Source organism: Somniosus microcephalus, chromosome 10 (genome assembly GCF_052327205.1).
Source record: "Somniosus microcephalus isolate GS21.2 chromosome 10, FLI_Smic_1.0, whole genome shotgun sequence".
In the NCBI taxonomy this organism is placed as follows: Eukaryota; Metazoa; Chordata; class Chondrichthyes; order Squaliformes; family Somniosidae; genus Somniosus; species Somniosus microcephalus.
The window spans coordinates 112,787,167-112,806,259 of NC_140996.1; the positions used below are offsets into that span (position 1 = coordinate 112,787,167).

The 19,093-nt window shown below is 45.3% G+C and overlaps 1 protein-coding gene across 9 annotated transcripts in view; it reads right to left on the reverse strand.

The window, feature by feature from the left end:
• cep126 (centrosomal protein 126) overlaps positions 1–19,093 on the reverse strand; it is a 279,549-nt gene that overhangs the window by 239,600 nt on the left and 20,856 nt on the right. For all 9 annotated transcript variants that reach the window (XR_015079720.1, XM_085998712.1, XM_085998714.1 and 6 more), the window contains exon 2: positions 10,688–10,807. Coding sequence is in view for 8 of the 9 variants with exons in the window: in XM_085998712.1 (XP_085854838.1) it covers positions 10,688–10,807 (120 nt within the window). In the remaining variant the exon portion in view is untranslated. The remainder of the gene's footprint in view (positions 1–10,687; positions 10,808–19,093) is intronic.

Below are 19,093 nucleotides of genomic sequence, written 5' to 3' on the forward strand. Positions count from 1 at the left end.
AGGTACCGATGATGGTTTGGAGTTCGACCTCCGAGTGAGCACAGACGCAAGCATCGTCTGCATACTGTAATTCGACGACAGAGGATGGGACGACCTTGGATCTGGACTGGCGGCGATGGAGGTTGAACAGTTTCCCGTTTGTTCTGTAAATTAGCTCCACTCCAGCGGGGAGCTTACTGAGGGTGAGATGGAGCATTGCAGCAAGGAAGATTGAGAAGAGCGTTGGTGCGATGACTCAGCCTTGCTTGACCCCAGTTCGTATGTGAATTGGGTCTGTGGTGGAACCGTTGGTCAGGATCACGGCTTGCATGTCGTCGTGAAGCAGGCGGAGGATGGTGACAAACTTTTGAGGGCCGGAAAATTAACGCTGGAGCACTCAAAGACCCCGCTAAGAAAGCCCTATTCAGCCTGCGCCTCACAAACAACCTGACAACTCCCAGTGATGCAGAGAGCCCACAGCGCCTGGTCTGCACTCAAGGCCTCCATAGTCAGCACCTGTGAAGAGACGCTCGGTCACTCGATCAGGAAACACCAAGACTGGTTCGACGAGAACAACCAGGCGATCCAGGAGCTAATAATCTGCAAGCGCAAGGCATTCCTGATCTGGAAACAGCAACAGAACTCGAGAGCAAGAAAGCAGCTCTACAGATGCTGAAGGCCGATGTCCAACAAAAAACTTGCGACCTAAAGAACAGATGGTGGGTGGAGAAAGCGCAGAAGATCCAGCAGCTAGCCGACAACCACGACGTGCGTGGATTCTTTAGCGCAGTCAAGACCATCTATGGCCCACGTACCCAAGGCCCTAACCCACTGCGGGCCAAGAATGGAGAGGTACTCATCAAGGACAGAGAGGCGTCAGTGCCCGCTGGAAGGAGCACGTCGAAGATCTCCTTAATCGCGACTCAGTCTTCGACACGAGTGTCCTCAACTCCATCCCGCAGCATGCTACCCGCCACCATCTCAGCACAACCCCAGCCCGGCATGAGGTTGAAAAGGCCATCCGACAACTGAAGAATAACAAGGCCTCAGAAGCAGATGAAATCCCCACCGAGGCACTAAGCATGGCGGAGAAGCACTACTGGCACGAATTCATGAACTCATTTCTCTTATCTGGAAGGAGGAGAGCATGCCAGGGGATCTCAGAGATGCCGTAATTGTGACCATCTTCAAGAAAGGTCACAAGTCTGATTGCGGTAATTACAGAGGAGCTTCCCTGCTGTCTGCCATAGGGAGTCATCGCAAGAATCCTCCTCAATCGCCTTCTCCCAGTGGCCGAAGAGCTCCTCCCAGAGTCGCAATGCGGATTCCACCCACTAAGGGGCACAATGGACATGATCTTCAATACACGTCAATTACAAGAGAAATGCAGGGAACAGCACCAACCGCTGTGCATGGCCTTCTTTGATCTCACAAAGGCCTGTCAACCGTGAGTGATTAAGGTGTGTCCTCCTCAAATTCAGAGGTACTCCCACAGTGCTGCTAGGTACGGAGTTCTAGAATTTTGACCCAGCGACGATGAAGGAACAGCAATATATTTCCAAGTCAGGATGGTCTGTGACTTGGGGGGGCGGGTTGGAATTTGCAGGTGATGGTGTTCCCATGCATCTGCTGCCCTTGTCCTTCTAAGGGGTAGAGGTTGTGGGTTTGGGAGGTGCTGTCGAAGAGGTCTTGGTGAGTTGCTGCAGTGCATCTTGTAGATGGTACACACTGCAGTCATGGTGCGCCGGTGGTGGAGGGAGTGAATGTTTAAGGTGGTGGATGCAGTGCCAATCAAGCGGGCTGCTTTGTCTTGGATGGTGTTAAGCTTCTTGAGTGTTGTTGGAGCTGCACTCACCCAGGCAAGTGGAGAGTATTCCATCACACTGCTGACTTGTGCCTTGTAGATGATGGAAAGGCTTTGGGAAGTCAGGAGGCGAGACACTCACCACAGGATACACAGCCACTGACCTGCTCTTGTAGCCACAGTATTTATATGGCTGGTCCAATTAAATTTCTGGTCAATGGTGACCCCCAGGATGTTGATGGTGGCGATTCAACAATGGTAATACCGATGAATGTCAAGGGGCGGTGGTTAGACTCTCTCTTGTTGGAGATGGTCATTGCCTGGCACTTGTGTGGCGCAAATAAGAAATCGGAGCAGGAGTAGGCCATTCGGCCCCTCGAGCCTGCTCCGCCGTTCAATAAGATCATGGCTGATCTGATCTTGGCCTCAACTCCACTTTCCTGTGTGTTCCCCATAACCCTCGCCTCCCCTGTAGCTCAAATATCTATCTATCTCAGCTTGAATATATTCACTGACTCAGCCTCCACAGCTCTCTGGGGTAGAGAATTCCAAAGATTCACAAAACCTCAGAGAAGAAATTCCTCCTCATCTCAGTCTGAAATGGGCGACCCCTTATCCTGAAACTACGCACCCTAGTTCTAGATTCCCCCACAAGGGGAAACATCCTCTCTGCATCTACCCTGTCAAGCCCCCTCAGATCTTATATGTTTCAATAAGATCACCTCTCATTCCTCTAAACTCCAATGAGTATAGGCCCAACCTGCTCAACCTTTCCTCATAGGACAACCCTTTCATCTCAGGAATCAACCTAGTGAATCTTCTCGGAATTGTCCTCAATGCAAGTATACCCCTCCTTAAATAAGGTGACCAAAACTGTATGCAATACTCTGGGTGCGGTCTCAGTTGTAGCAAGACTTCCCTACTTTTATACTCCATCCCCCTTGCAATAAAGGCCAACATTCCATTTGCCTTCCTAATTACTTGCTGTACCTGCATGCTAACTTTTTGTGGTTCATGTACAAGAACCCCCAGGTGTCCTCTATACCACAGCATTCTGTAGTCTCCCTTCATTTAAAAATAATAATTTGCTTTTTTATTTTTCCTACCAAGTGGATAACCTCACATTTTCCCACATTGTAGTCCATCTGCCAAATTTTTGCCCACTCACTTAACCTATCTATATCCCTTTGCAGTTTCTTTGTGTCTGCTTCACAACTTGCTTTCCCACCTATCTTTGTATCATCAGCAAATTTGGCTACATTACACTTGGGCCTAGAAATTCACTATGGCCCCACCAGCTGGCTAGCGGCCAAAAGTTAGCGCTGGGCGCGGAGCCATTTGCGACCGTCAGATATTCACTTTTTGCGCCCCAAGTCGGAACCGGGCGCTATTCCAGGGTGTGCCCGCCCCCGCTTGGGGCGCTGAAACTGAATTTAAGCGCTCTAGGTGCCGCTGCGCCACCCGATGCGGTGCGGCAGGCTGCGGTACTGCAGGCCTCCTCCTTCTCTTAAGGTGGAGGTGCCTGCAACGGGGAGATCGCCGCTGGATTGTGCCGGCAAATGAGCCCGGCACCACGGAGAAGTGCCGGGCTCGCGGAAAGCAGCCGGCAATGCCGCGGGGGGGGGGGGTGGTGGAGGAGGCCGGGGAAGGAGGTGCGGGCAGGCGGCCGCCGAAAAAGCGGCCGGCCGCACCTCCACCTTTATGCGCCCCACTAAGGCTGCAGTAAGGCCCTGGTCTCCGGATGTTAGTAGCGGCCGCCACGGAGGAGGCGGCGGCAACTGAATATGGGCGTCGGGCCGGCATCAGGGCAGAAACGGGGCACTGCGCACACCGATGACGTCACCGGTGCTGGCGCAGCGCTACCGGCTACCGCCGCCATTACCGCCGAGCTCAATATCAGCGCAACCTCCTCTACTGGCGCAGAAGCCCTCTTTAGGCGGTAACTGGGCGCAAAGCTTGCAGCGCCTTACTGAATTTCTAGGCCTTGGTTCCTTCATCCAAGTCATTAATATAGATTGTAAACTGCTGAGACCCCAGTACTGATCCCTGTGGCACCCCACTAGTTACAGTTTGCCAATCTGAAAATGACCCATTTATCCCAACTCTCTGTTTTCTGTTAGTTAGCCAATCCTCTATCCATCCATGCTAATATATTACCCCCAACCCCACGAGCTCTTATCTTGTGCAGTAACCTTTTATGTGGCACCTTATCGAATGCCTTCTGGAAATCCAAATACACTACATCTACTGGTTCCCCTTTATCCACCCTGCTCATTACATCCTCAAAGAACTGTAGCAAATTAGTCAAACATGATTTGCCTTTCATAAAACCATGCCGACTCTGCTTGACTATATTATGATTTTCTAAATGTCCTGCTATTACTTCCTTAATAATGGTCTCCAGCATTTTTCCAATGACAGATGTTAGGCTATCTGGTCTATAGTTTCCTGCTTTCTGTCTCCCTCCTTTCTTGAATAGGGGTGTTACATTTGCAGTTTTCCAATCTGCTGGGATCTCTCCAGAATCCTGGGAATTTTGGTCGATTACAACCAATGCATCCACTATCTCTGCAGCCACTTCTTTTAAGACCCTCGGTTGCAGGCCGTCAGGTCCAGGGGACTTGTCCACCTTTAGTCCTGTTAAGTTTGCCTCGTACTTTTTCTCTAGTGATGGTGATAGTTTTTAAGTTCCCCCCTCCCTATAGCCCCTTAATTAGCTATTATTACTGGGCTGCTTTTAGTGTCTTCTACCGTGAAGACCGATACAAAATATTTGTTCAAAGTCTCTGCCATTTCCCCGTTTCCCATTATTAATTCCCCAGTCTCATCCTCTAAGGGACCAATATTTACTTTAGTTACTCTCTTCCTTTTTATATACCATACCTGTAGAAGCTCTTACTGTCTGTTTTTATATTTCTTGCTAGTTTACTCTCATAATCTATCTTCTCTATTATTTTTTTAGTCGTCCTTTGCTAGTTTCTAAAAATGTCCTAATCCTCTGGCCTACCACTAATCTTCGCATCATTGTATGCCTTTGTTTTCAGTTTAATACCATCCTTAACTTCCTTAGTTAGCCACGAATGGTTCATTCTTCTCTTAGAGTCTTTCTTTCTCACTGGAATATATCTCTGCTGAGAGTTATGAAATATCTCCTTAAATGTCTGTCACTGCTTATCTACTGTCTTGCCCTTTAATCTACTTTCCCAGTCCACTTTAGCCGGTGGGACAGGACATACCCAGGGATGGTGATGAAGGAGTCTGGGACGATGACTGAAAGGTATGATTCTGTGAGTATGACTTAGTCAGGCTGTTGCTTGACTAGTCTGTGGGACTGCTCTCCCAATTTAGGCACAAGTCCCCAGATGTTAGTCAACTGGTGTGCCTTTGTCGTGTCTGATGCCTAGGCCGATGCCGGGTGGTCCGTCATCTTTGTAACGGTTTGGCACAACTGAGTGGTTTGCTAGGCCATTTCAGAGGGCAGTTAGGAGTCAACCGCATTGCTGTGGGGGTCTGGAAGACATTAGTGAACCAGATGAGTTTCACAACAATGTGGTAGTTTCATGGTCAGCATCAATGAAACTAGCATTTTTATTCCAGATTTATTTAATTAACTGTATTTAAATTCCCCAGCTGCCATGGTGGAATTTGAACTCCTGTCTCCAAATTAGTGCAGGCCTCTGGATTACTAGTCCAGTAACAACCACTTTGCTACTGTACTTGCCTTGCACGTTTAGGTTTTAAAAATTTCTGCATGGCAAGTTGCTGAAAGTGCGAGCCAGTAACGGGGCAGCGAAGGAAACAGGGCAACTGGGACCTGTGTGAACAGGGCAAGTAGCTGTGTAGCAAACAGATTGAAGGACTGTGAAATTAACATTGCAAGGACTGAGAAGGAAATGCAAGTTAGAATGGATGAATTCAATGTCAAATCAGGTACAGAAAGAGAAATGAGGGGGAAAGAAAGACTGGATTAAGAGAGAGAAAAAAAAGACAAAAAGAAAAAGTAGGAAAAAAATGTAAACATTTAGGAGGAAAAATTCGGTCGCGCCCCCTTTGGGGCGCTAATTTAGCTACTTTTAGCGCCCCAAAAAAGTTAGCACCCTTGTGCCTGAAATTCACTGGCAGCGCCCCAAGAGGGAGGCGGAGCGCTACTGGAAGTGCTCCCTCTCCCTCTTCGGGCACAACCATTGAATATCGCAGCGCTATGTGCCGTGGTACTGCAGGCTGTCCTTCCCTTATTAAAGGGGAGAGGCCTTGCGCAGCATGACCCAGGGCCCAACTGGGCCACCAGGGATCAAGGTCCTGGCAAAAGAGCCCGGCACTCAAGAGGAGGGCCGGGCTTATGTAGCGTGGCTGGCATCCCGCGGGGGGGGGCTGCATAGGAGGCCGGAAACAGCAAAGGGGGCAGGTGTGGCAGGCAGCCAGCAACAAAAATGGCCACCGGCACCTCCCCTTTAAATATCGCTGCCCCGGCCACATGTACACCCCCCTGCCCCTATCGGACATAGCGTCCGGCGATAAGGGGGCGCTACCGAAGTTCGCAGCTGGGACGAGAGCTGGGCGCTGTGCATGGCGATGATGTCATCGCTGGAGGCGCAGCGCCGTGGGCCGCTACCGGTTACCGTCGCCACTAACCTCCTTCTGAATTTTGTGGGAGGAGTTAGCGGTGCCACATCCGGCCACTAGTTGCTTTGCACCCCCTTAGCGTACTAATGGGAGGCGCAAATCAACCAAATTTTGCCCCTTAAAATTTTACCTTTTTAAAATTTCCAACAACAATTAAAACCTGAAGGAATGAGACTCCACACTTGCAATGGTTAATTTTCAGTGCCAGAGGTTGACTTGTGGCAATTAACACTTCTCACATTAAAAGGGTATTTTAACTTGAAATGACTTAACATTTTGTGGCGAGTTTGGTTTGTATCTACCATGCAAATACAGCAACTTCATGTCATTCAATGCATTTCAATGGTGAGGCAGACAAGAAGATGCCGTTTTCACGAAGTTAACGGCGGAGCGGCACGTCTGGGACAATAATTTTAAGATATCTGTGTTTAACCTCGCATCTGCCCTCACCTGAAGTTGCTGTAGCATTCGTGCATAAATAACAGCATGTGCCATTAGCCTCGCTGTTTCTTTGACAGCAAATTATGGGCCAATATCAAAAAGGATATTATTCATAATCCTGTTACTACAACACATATTCTCTGTTTGTTATTTGCTTGTATAGTATGGTCCTACATTCCTTGTGGATCAAGTACCTGCCCAGACATGTCTCATTATTAATCACTTAACATTTGTGCCACAAACATTATATCATGCATTTTCTTTCCTGTGCCTTTACTGTAAATGTATAGTTGATACTCATTTACACAAGTGTTTAACCATTTGAGTACCATAACAACATTTTGGTAACAATAGAAATTGAAGAACCAGCAATGAAAGAGTGACTGAAATAACAGAAAATGCTGGAAACACTCAGCAGGCCAGGCAGCATCCGTGGAGAGAGAAACAGAGTTAATCTCCACAGATGCTGCCTGGCCTGCTGAGTGTTTCCAGCATTTTCTGTTATTTCAGATTTCCAGCATCCGCAGTATTTTGCTATTATATGAAAGAGTGATTGCTTGAATACGTGAAGGATCAAAATTAGGATTACATTTATTGATTATAGTGTTCCTGTAAACATTGTAACCTTAAATCTACCCAATCCAATTCCAAACTCAGTAATTATTACCAATAAGGCATGAACCCACTACCTGAACTTCAAATTTATTTCATTTTAATTTTAATGTGCAGTTACAAAGCAAGAAACATAAACTAGCTTTGTGACATGCTTATCTTTCATTTTTAAACCCCTTCCAGCCAAGAGGATTTTGAAGGACATAGCAGAGAAGTGAAATGAAGCAAGTTTTATCTAATGGAGTGCATTATTAGAATCCTTCCATTATCAGTGTTATAAAACCGGTCATATAAAATTACTCAGGATAGTGATTTGGAATTCTAATGATTCCACAATCACTCTTTGCTCCCAATGCTGGTTTTTGTTGTGTGTGTTTTTGGCATCTGTTTACCATTATTTTTGTGATCAGTTTACAGATTTAATAGTAATAAATAATTCCAGCAATCCATACAACACCAATGATTATTTTGCAGTCGGCTTCATCTCACGCTGAAATAATCACTAGGCTGGCAAAATGTTATCAACTGCTATTACCTCTAATAGAAAGATTGCAAAACAACAATTTGGTTTGTTAAGGCACTGCGTATGAGTACATGCCTGCTTTCCAAATGCAAGCTATTACTATTTCTTACTCATGATATTAAGGAACATTGAGCACCTTTCATGAAAGCTGCATCATGCTGGAGCATTCAATATTGCTTTACTTCACACTTGGGTGTCTAAGATCTTTATCTCTTTATTGTCATATACAGCCTCATTCAGTGCAATCCAGACATTCAAAGATGGCTATCGCATTGCCTTAGATAATGGACAAGCACTGGACACTTATGGTAAACTTTGAGAGTCTTATTACAGCACTGAGGTTTTAGCAATATTTTGGAAGTGGTAACAAGGCACTTAAAAACTCCTAATATGATTAGACAGAGTCAACATGGTTTTATGAAAGGGAAATCGTGTTTGGCAAATCTATTGAGTTTTTTTTTAAGATGTAACTAGCAGGGCAGATAAAGAGGAACCAGTGGCTGCCGTATATTTGGATTTTCAAAAGGCATTCAAATAAGGTGCCACAAGAAAGGTTGTTGCACAAAATAAGGGCTGATGGGGCTGGGGGGAATTTTTTTTTAGCATGGATAGAGGATTGGTTAAAGGATTGAAAACAGTAGGAATAAACAGGTCATTTTCAGGTTGGCAGACTGTTACTAGTGGGGTGCCACAAGGATCAGTGCTGGGGCCTCAGCTATTTACAAACTATGTTAATGATTTAGATGAAGGGACCAAGTGTAATATATTCAAGTTTGCTAACAATACAAAGCTAGGTGGGAAAGTAAGCTACGAGGAAGACACAAAGAGTCTAGTCTGCAAAGATAGACAGGTTAAGTGAGTGGGCAAGAAGATGGCAGATGGAGTATAATGTGGGGAAATGTGAGGTTATTCACTTTGGTAGGAAGAATAGAAAAGCAGAATTTCTTAAATGGTGAGAAACTTTCAAATGTTGGTGTTCAGAGGGTTTTGGGTCTCCTTGTACATGAAACACAGAAAGTTAACCTGCAGGTACAGCAAGCAATTAGGAAGGCAAATGGTATGTTGTACTCCAACTCCATTGCAATAAAGGCCAACAGTAAGTCTTGCTGCAATTGTACAGGGCTATGATGAGACCACACCTGGAGTACTGTGCACAGTTTTAGACTCCATACCTAAGGAAGGATATATTTGCCTTATAGGGGAGGGGGTGCAACAAAGGTTCACTAGATGGATTCCTGGGATGAGAGGGCTGTCCTATGAGGAGAGATTGAGTAGAATGGGCCTATACTCTGGAGTTTAGGAGAATGAGAGGTGACCTCATTGAAACATATAAGATTCTGAGAGGGCTTGACAGGGTAGATGCTGAGAGGCTGTTTCCCTAGCTGGAGAGTCTAGAACTAGGGGGCGTAGTCTCAGGATAAGGGGTCGGCCATTTAAGACTGAGATGAGGAGAATTATCTTCACTCAGAGGGTTGTGAATCTTTGGAATTCTCTACCCCAGAGGGCTGTGGATGCTCAGTCATGAGTATATTCAAGGCTGAGATCGATAGATTTTTGGACTCTAAAGGAATCAAGGGATATGGGGATCGGGCAGGAAAGTGGAGAGGAGGTTGATGATCAGCCATGATCTTATTGAATAGTGGAACAGGTTCGAGGGGCCATATGGTCTACTCCTGTTCCTAATTCTTATGTTAGTGAAACTGCTTTCCAGTTTAACGATCAGGTAATAAGGAGCATTAGGATGCAGATTTACTTCTGTAATTTCCCAATCTTGGTCATACCATTAGGGAGCTGCTTCAAGTGCCCTCAAAAAGGACAATAACGAGAAAAATAGGTAGAATAAAACAACTTGCATTAACATAGCACTCCTCATGTGCAGGAAGACATCTCTCAGTACTTCACACTGAGGAAACGGACTAGATAGACACCAAGCATGGGGAAAGAGGAAAGCAATCGGAGAAATTAGGATAGAGAACCAAAGGGATAGTCAAAGAGAAGAGTTTTGAGATTTTTGAAAGCAGGGAGGAATGTGACAAGCCACAAGGTAATGGGTAAAGAGTTCTGGAGGACAGGAGCACAGCAGTAAACGGAGTATCTGCCAATAATGGAGCAGTAAGAGCAAGGGAAGAAATCCATTGAAAAAGGAGTTGAAGGTGCATACAGCAACTTAAGGCAGAAGATTGCCAAGATTGATGAGACAAGCCGAATTTTCAAATTGATATGCTGGGGCATCAGGGGCGAGTGGAGCTTGGAGAAGACAAGTGGCGATAAGAGTGAGACCTAATGCAGATGAGGATGTGGGGTATGGCATTTTGGAGAACTTGAAGCTTTTGGAGAATTGATACAAGAAATCTAGGTAGGGGTGCTTTAGAGAAGTACAAGGCCTTCTGTCCATGCCATATTGGCCAAGGGATCAACGTTCCCTCTAAGCCGTGCGGTCTGCCGGTCCCATGCAGCCTTGGACCGGCTTTTCCAATGTTAAATTTTGCACATGTCGCACAGCCTGTTAACGGGGACGGCACCCAAAAAAAATTAGGGGAACATTGCAGAGGATAGTACTGAATACATGAGTGGGGGGGAATTGGAAAACAAGATCAAAAACACAACAAATGCTATTATCTGAAAAAGAGAAACCTCAAAGAGCTTTTTCTGAGGATCAAACTTCATTCATCTTGCAGTTGCTGATTCTAATGTACTGTACTTACTTTCGTCTTCGGATTGTCTGCAAAGTAAGTTTACGAGCTTTGGCTCGGTTTATTTTTTGTTCCTCCAATAATCTTTGTCGTTCTTCATCCAATTCCGTTTCCAGCTGTGTTTTTATATTTCTACCAGGAGTGGGAGTCAAGAATAAATACAGAAATAACAGCGAACCAGTCTTAAATTAGTAAAATCCACTTATGTCAAAATCTCTTCTGATATACTTGGCTAAGATATTCAACAAGTTTCTTCAAGCCAAGATGTACAACCCTGTATTTTCCAATTACACCCAATTGTTTGAAACAGGTGCTTTGTAGGCTTGAATGGAAATGTACTATTTTCTCCCAATTTTCTTAATTATACATAGTTTCAGGTACAGATTTGGACATGTACAGGGAGCACATTAATAATTGGAATGAAAAGTTAATTTAAAGCTTTATGAAAGACTTATAGGGCATTTTAACCCTTGCCAAGGCTTACAGGAGAAGAGGGTGACCGGCAAAAATGAAGGGGCAGGCATGAGTCTGCAGGCAAGTGACAGAGTAACCCAGTACCTGTGCCCTGTTTGATGGATGCTGAAGTGGAGGTGGTACTGCAAATGGTGGTCGTGAGGACAATCGCTCACTGAAACACTCCACAGCATCATTTCTATAGGTCAGCATTGTAGCGAGCCTGCAAGGAAGTGGAGCCAAGTTTCCGGTTGCAGCTGACCAATACTGTCGCTGCGTATATCAGTCCTGTGCTTCATGGTTGCTGCAGGTGTCCTTGCAACAAATGGCACAGCTCTGCACCTGATTTTATGATGGTCGGACCCTGTAAGAATAGTTGCCCATGGCTGCTGCCAAGCAGGTGCGCCAGGGCCTGCAGATATGGATGTGAGTGTGGCCAAACATTAGTTAATCAAACATTCATAATTCATATATCTTCATGGTACCAGCAAGCCTGCAGACCAAGGCTTATGGGAATAGGAACCTTCTCAAAAGAAAACACTTGCATTTATATGGCACCTTTCAGGACCTCAGGGTGTTCCAAAGCACTTTACAGTGAATTAAGTACTTTTGAAGTGCAGTCACCGTTGTAATGCGGGAAAGTACAAACTGTCAGCCAAAGGGTATGTTCACGTCTACCTGCAGGTCCAGGTCGTGAGAGTACTGATGGTGTGGCACAGAGCAACTCTCATGCAGCCTGACCTGCCTGGCAATCCTCCATTAGCCCTCCTTCCACAAACCTCATACAGGGGGATTATCATTTGTGCCAGTAGTGGTGCAGGACACAAAAAAAAATGAATTAGCACAAAAGGCTAATTAGAACTCGAGAAAAAATGGTTAAAAAACTTTAAAACTGCAGAATCAATTAGAATAGAATCATAGAATGGTTACAGCACCAAAAGAGGCCATTCAGCCCGTTGAGCCCATGCCGGCTCTCTGCAAGAGCACTTCAGCTAGTCCCACTCCCCCACCCTTTTCCCGTAGCCCTGCAATTTTTTTTCCTTCAGGTACTTATCCAATTCCCTTTTGAAAGCCACGATTGAATCTGCCTCCACCACCCTCTCAGGCAGTGCATTCCAGATCATAACCACTTGCTGCGTAAAAAAGTTTTTCCTCATGTCACCTTTGGTTATTCTGCCAATCACCTTAAATCTGTGTCCTCTGGTTCTTGACCCTTCCGCCAATGGGAACAGCTTCTATCTACTCTGTCAAGACCCCTCATGATTCTGACACATCCATCAAATCTCCTCTCAACCTTCCCTGCTCTAAAGGAGAACAACCCCAGCTTCTCCAGTCTATCCACGTAACTGAAGTCCCTCATCCCTGGAACCATTCTTGTAAATCTTTTCTGCACCTTCTTCTCCAAGGCCTTCACATCCTTCCTAAAGTGCGGTGCCCAGAATTGGACACAATACTCCCGTTCAGGCCGAACCAGTGTTTTATAAAGATTCATCATAACTTCCTTGCTTTTGCACTCTATGCCTCTGTTTATGAAGCCCAGGATCCCGTATGCTTTTTTAACCATTTTCTCAACCTGCCCTGCCACCTTCAACGATTTGTGCACATATACTCCCAGGACTCTCTGTTCCTGCTCCCCCTTTAGAATTGTACCCTTTAGTTTATATTGCTTCTCCTCGTTCTTCCTACCAAAATGCATCACTTTGCACTTTTTTGCATTAAATTTCATCTGTCACGTGTCTGCCTATTCCACCAGCCTGTCTATGTCCTCTTGAAATCTATCACTATCCTCCTCACTGTTCACTATACTTCCAAGTTTTGTGTCATCTGCAACTTTTGAAATTGTGCCCTGTACACCCAAGTCCAAGTCATTAATATATATCAAGAAAAGCAGTGGTCCTAGTACCGACCCCTGGGGAACCCCACTGTGTACCTGCCTCCAGTCCGATAAACAACCGTTCACCACTACTCTGTTTCCTGTCACTTAGGCAATTCTGCATCCATGCTGCCGCTGTCCCTTTTATTCCATGGGCTTCAACTTTGCTGGCAAGCCTATTATGTGGCACTTTATCAAATGCCTCTTGGAAGTCCATGTACACCACATCAACCGCATTACCCTCATCAACCCTGTTACCTCATCAAAAAACTCAATCAAGTTGGTTAAACACGATTTGCCTTTAACAAATCCGTGCTGGTTTTCCTTAATTAATCCAGACTTGTCCAAGTGACTGTTAATTTTGTCCCGGATTATCATTTCTTAAAGCTTCCCCACTACCGAGGTTAAACTGACTGGCCTGTAGTTGCTGGGTTTATCCTTACACCCTTTTTGAACAAGGGTGTAACATTTGCAATTCTCCAGTCCTCTGGCACCACCCCCGTGTCCAAGGAGGATTGGAAGATTATGGCCAGTACCTCTGCAATTTCCACCTTTACTTCCCTCAGCATCCTAGGATGCATCCCATCCGGACCTGGTGACTTATCTACTTTTAAGTACAGCCAGCCTTTCCAGTGCTTCCTCTTTTCAATTTTTATCCCATCCAGTATCTCAACTACCACCTCTTTCACTTTGACTTTGGCAGCATCTTCTTCCTCTGTAAAGACAGATGCAAAGTACTCATTTAGTACCTTAGCCATGCCCTCTGCCTCCATGCGTAGGTCTCCATTTTGGTCCCTAATCGGCTCCACCCCTCCTTTTACTACCCATTTACTACTTATATGCCTATAGAAGACTTTTGGATTCCCTTTTATGTTAGTTGCCAATCTATTCTCATACTCTCTTTGCCCTTACTTACTATGTCATTTAAATCAAATACAGCTGTTTTCCCTAGCAACCCTTGAAGCCAAATTCAGAAAAGCATCATTTGAAAAGGACACCTGCGAAACTGAACATTTGAGAAGTGGCGTGCAGGACACCCTGCACCCAAATTAATGCTTCAGTTAAGCTCCCAACTGTTTGAGCTGACGTTTCCACCACCAGCTTTCCCACCCATGGGAGATTGTCCTATTTACAGACATAATCAGGCAGACCCTATTGGAAAATCCAATGTAATCTACAAAGTAATGTTTTTACAAAAGTAGTGTTAACTGAGGGAATCGTTGTGTTCCAACAACAAAAACAACTTGCATTTTTATAGCGTCTTCAACAAAGTAAAACATCCCAAGCCGCTTCACAGGAGCGTTATCAAACATAAGGTGATATTAGGGCAGAGATAGGTTTTTAAGAGAGCGTCTTAAAGGAGGAGAGAGAGGCGGAGGTTTAGGGAGGGAATTCCAGAGCGAAGGGCCTTGGCAGTTGAAGGCACAGCCGCCAATGATGGAGCGATTAAAATCAGGGATGCTCAAGAGGCTAAAATTGGAGGAGCACAAATAGTTTGGAGGGTTGTAGGACTGGAGGTTACAGAGATAGGGACGGACAAGGCCATGGAGGGATTTGAAAACAAGGATGACAATTTTATAATCGAGGCGTTGTTCAACCAGGAGTCAATGTAGGTCAGAGAGCACAGGAGTGATCAGCCAACAGGACTTGGTGCGAGTTAGGATACAGGCAGCCGAGTTTTGGATGAGCTTAAGTTTATGGAGAATGGAAGATGGGAGGCCGGCCAGGAGTGCATTGGGATAGTCAAGTCTAGAGGTAACAAAGGCATGGATGAGGGTTTCAACAGCCGATGAGCCGAGTCAGGGGTGGAGCCGGACAATATTATAGAGGTGGTAGTAGGCGGTCTTAATGATGGCGCGGATATGTGGTCAGAAGCTTATCTCGGGTTCAAATACAACACCAAGGTTGCGAACAGTTTAATTCAGGCTCAGACAGTTGCCAGGGAGAGCAATAGAAACAGTGGCTAGGGAACGAAGTTTGTGGTGGGGTCCAAAGACAATGGCTTCGGTTTTCCTAATATATAGTTGGAGGACATTTCTGCTCATCTAGTACTGGATGTCGGATAAGCAGCCTGACAATTTAAAGACAGTGGAGGGGTTGAGAGAGGTGGTGGTGACGTAGAGCTGGGTGTAGTCTGCGTGCATGTGGAACCTGACATTATGTTTTCTGATGGTGTTGCTGAGGGACAACATGTAGATGAGAAATGGAAATTATACTTTTCACACCGTCTCTCTCAATTACTTCATTCAATTTAAAAAGAGAGCAAACAAAAATATCTCAATCCCAAACACAGCACAGACGTCCTCATTGCATGACTGATATATTTTACCCAATCTTGTTGGGTTCCATGTGAGACTTCAGTATACTTCAACAGCAGCAAAAATGCAATGAAATAGTTTTTTTTTAAATCTAACTACTAAAAAGAGAACTTTATCTGAAATTCATCTAGCTTTTAAAAATTTAGCTTTACCGTTGCTTATCTACAAGCACTATGAACAATTACTAGCTTCATACTGTGCCTGGAATTTTCAATACTTGAGAGTTTATTGTTTCCATTGGAACTAATTGAGCTGTTTTGCACGGTGGCATAGTGGTTAGCACTGTTGCCTCACAGCGCCAGGGACCCGGGTTCAAATCCGGCCTCGGGTGACTGTCTGTGTGGAGTTTGCACATTCTCCCCGTGTTTGCGTGGGTTTTCTCCCACAGTCCAAAAATGTGTGGGTTAGGTTGATTGGCCATGATAAAAAAATTGACCCTTAGTGTTAGGGGGGTTACGGGGATAGGGCTTGGGTGGGATGGCTGTCGGTGTAGGGACCGGGTGCTAGGGTTTGGATGATCAGCCATGATCTCGTTGAATGGCGGAGCAGGCTCGAAGGGCCGAATGGCCTACTCCTGCTCCTATCTTCTATGTTTCTATGCTGCTATAGCCGAAGCAATTTATACCACTCTCACACTGGGTTCTAATTGTTTTATTCAAATGCTTACACAAATAAATCTGAACATTCTTTAATCTTAGGTTTTCCCTCAGGACGTACAATAACCTATCCCAGATGTTAACTTTCACTCTTCTGCCTTTCACTATTTTTTCAAATATGTATGCCAATATTCCTCCTTGGCTTTCTCTTTGGATATCATTTTTCTAATCTGAAGCTATTCTCTCATTGTCACCACTTGTGCAGTGAGGCAAAAGTGACTGCCCTTGACATCAAGGCAGCATTTGGCCGAGTGTGGCATCAAGGAGCCCTAGTAAAATTGAAGTCAATGGGAATCAGGGGGGAAACTCTCCACTGGCTGGCGTCATACCTAGCACAAAGGAAGGTGCTTGTGTTTGTTGGAGGTTTATCATCTCAGCCCCAGGACATCACTGCAGGAGTTCTTCAGGTCAGTGTCCTAGGCCCAACCATCTTCAGCTGCTTCATCAATGACCTTCCCTCCACCATAAGGTCAGGAGTGGAGATGTTCGCTGATGATTGCAGTGTTCAGTTCCATTTGCAACTCCCCAGATAATGAAGCAGTCTATGCTCGCATACAGCAAGACCTGGACAATATTCAGGCTTGGGTTGGTAAGTGGCAAGTAAGGTTCACGCCACCCAAGTGCCAGGCAATGACTATTTCCAACAAGAGAGAGTCTAACCACCACCCCTTGACCTTCAATGGCATTACCATTGCCAAATCCCCCACCATCAACATCCTGGGGGTCACCATTGACCAGAAACTTAACTGAGCCAACCACATAAATACTGTGGCAACAAGAGCGGGTCAGAGGCTGGGTATTCTGCAGTGAGTGTCTCACTTCCTAACTCCCCAAAGCCTTTTCATCATCTACAATGTACAAGTCAGGAGTGTGATGGAATACTCTCCACTTGCCTGGATGAGTGCAGCTCCAACAACATTCATTAAGCTCGACACCATCCAGGACAAAGCTTCCCGCTTGATTGGCACCCCATTCACCACCTTAAACATTTACTCCCTCCACCACCGGCATACCGTGACTGCAGTGTACCAGCTACATGATGCACTGCAGCACCTCCCAAACCCACGACCTCTACCACCTATAAAGGACAAGAGCAGCAAGCACATGGGAACACCATCACCTGCAAGTTCCCCTCCAAGTTACACACCATCACGACTTGGAAATATACCGCCACGCCTTCATCATCGCTGGGTCAAAATCCTAAAACTCTCTCCCTCCTCAACAACACTGTGGGAGTACCTTCACCACAAAGACTGCAGCGGTTCAAGAAGGTGGCTCACCACCGCCTTCTCAAGGGCAATTACAGATGGGCAATAAATGCTGGCCGTGCCAGCGATGCTCATATCCCAGGAACGAATAAAAAAAATTGAACATTTCTCAAAATCTGCAATAGCACTTCTGCCTTTCCATATACCCTCTTGACTGATTCCTTGCTCCTTCCCCTCTTCTAAACTATCCTTTCAATCCATTCATTCCATAGATTTTCCTCCATTTTCCCCTGCCCTCACCAAACTCATCTTGTCTACAAAGACCACTACTTGCTTCATGGACCTTTTCATTACCTGGCCACCCAACTTCTCCTCAGCACCTTCTTTTTGGTGTTAAAAGCTCACTACTATCCACAATACTGTCCCTACCTCCTTCAAAACAGATGTCATTACCTTAAATCCCTCAATTTCCATCTCATCTTAAATCCTCCCTTCCTCTACAAAGTTCTGGAACACATCATTACTTTTCAGTAATACAACCACCTCTCCATTTGAGCTCCCAGTCTATTTCCTGCTTCCTTCATAGCACAGACACTGCTCTCATCAAAGTGACAACTGGCTTCCAGTTTCTGACCATAGCTCACTGTCCCTCCTCATAATTCTCAACCTCTCTGCTGCCTTTGGCAGTGTTAATCATTCTACCCTCCTCCAATACCTCTTCTCGTCAGTCAACCTTTACGGCACTGCTCTGGTTCTATTTTAACAATGATACTTCATGTCCTCTAATGGGGTTTTTTCCGATGCCCGCATGGAGTCCATCTGTATGCCAGGGCTCCCTGTGCAGTCTGTCATCCACATATTTTGCAAGTTTTATATGTCTGTTGAAGATACCCAACTTTATCTTTCCACCTCTTGTCTTGATTCCATGACTGTTAATTGACCTGAAATTAAATCTTGGATAGTCAAAACTTCCTCCAACTTAGTGTAGACAAAACTGAAGTCATTCTTTTCAGCTCGTCAGCTCCTATGTACCTCTGCCTTTAATCCCATAAACCCTCTCCTCCAGCTCACTAAATGCAACCTCAGATTAAACCAGGTACTATAGAACCTTATGTGCTGCCAAGTTTCCTCCTCCACATCCTTCTGTCACAAAGACCACCTTCTTCAAAACTTTGCAATGTTGCCCACATATTCCCCTACCTCTCCCCCACTGTCAGAGATTTCAATCCAAGCTATTACCACCTTGAGGCTCTCCACTCCAACCTTTCCACTTCCAACTACCACATACTGCAATTCATCCAAAAGAAAACTGCATCTTTACCCATTTAAAGCCTCACACTTCCTTATGCTGGTCCTCACCGAACTCCATTGGCAAATCAATTTCAAGATCTTTGACTTCGCCTTCAAGTTCCTCCATGGCCTCACTGCACAGCCTTCATATTTTGTTCTGCCATTCTGAGTCATCTTTTTGGCACTTTTGACCTCTTAGTATATCCTTTTTTTGACCCCCTCAAAGTCTACTATTTCTCTGCCTTTTTGAGGGGTTTTGGGACCATTGCATTCTTGACCCACAAGTAGGCAGGAGGTTGGAATATTGCATCGCTTCACTTCCCCCCACCCCCCAACCATACAGTACTCAAGAAACTCTGGGTACAAGTTCCCATAAGAGAAAGGTGAAGAAAGCTGCCAGTTAATCCCTGGTTTGATGAAGGATTTACTCTTTGGTTTGATATAAAGACCAGATTGCAGTAGGCCTATGAGAATCCAAGGAGGCAGGTTTAAAGGCTAAAGTATAGTGCTTTTAATCTGGCATTAGTTGACAAGTACTCAAGGCAAATAGCCCTACAAAATTTTGGAAATACAGCCTACTCCTTTTAATTTGTCACTTAGTTCAAATTATTTTTTATTCA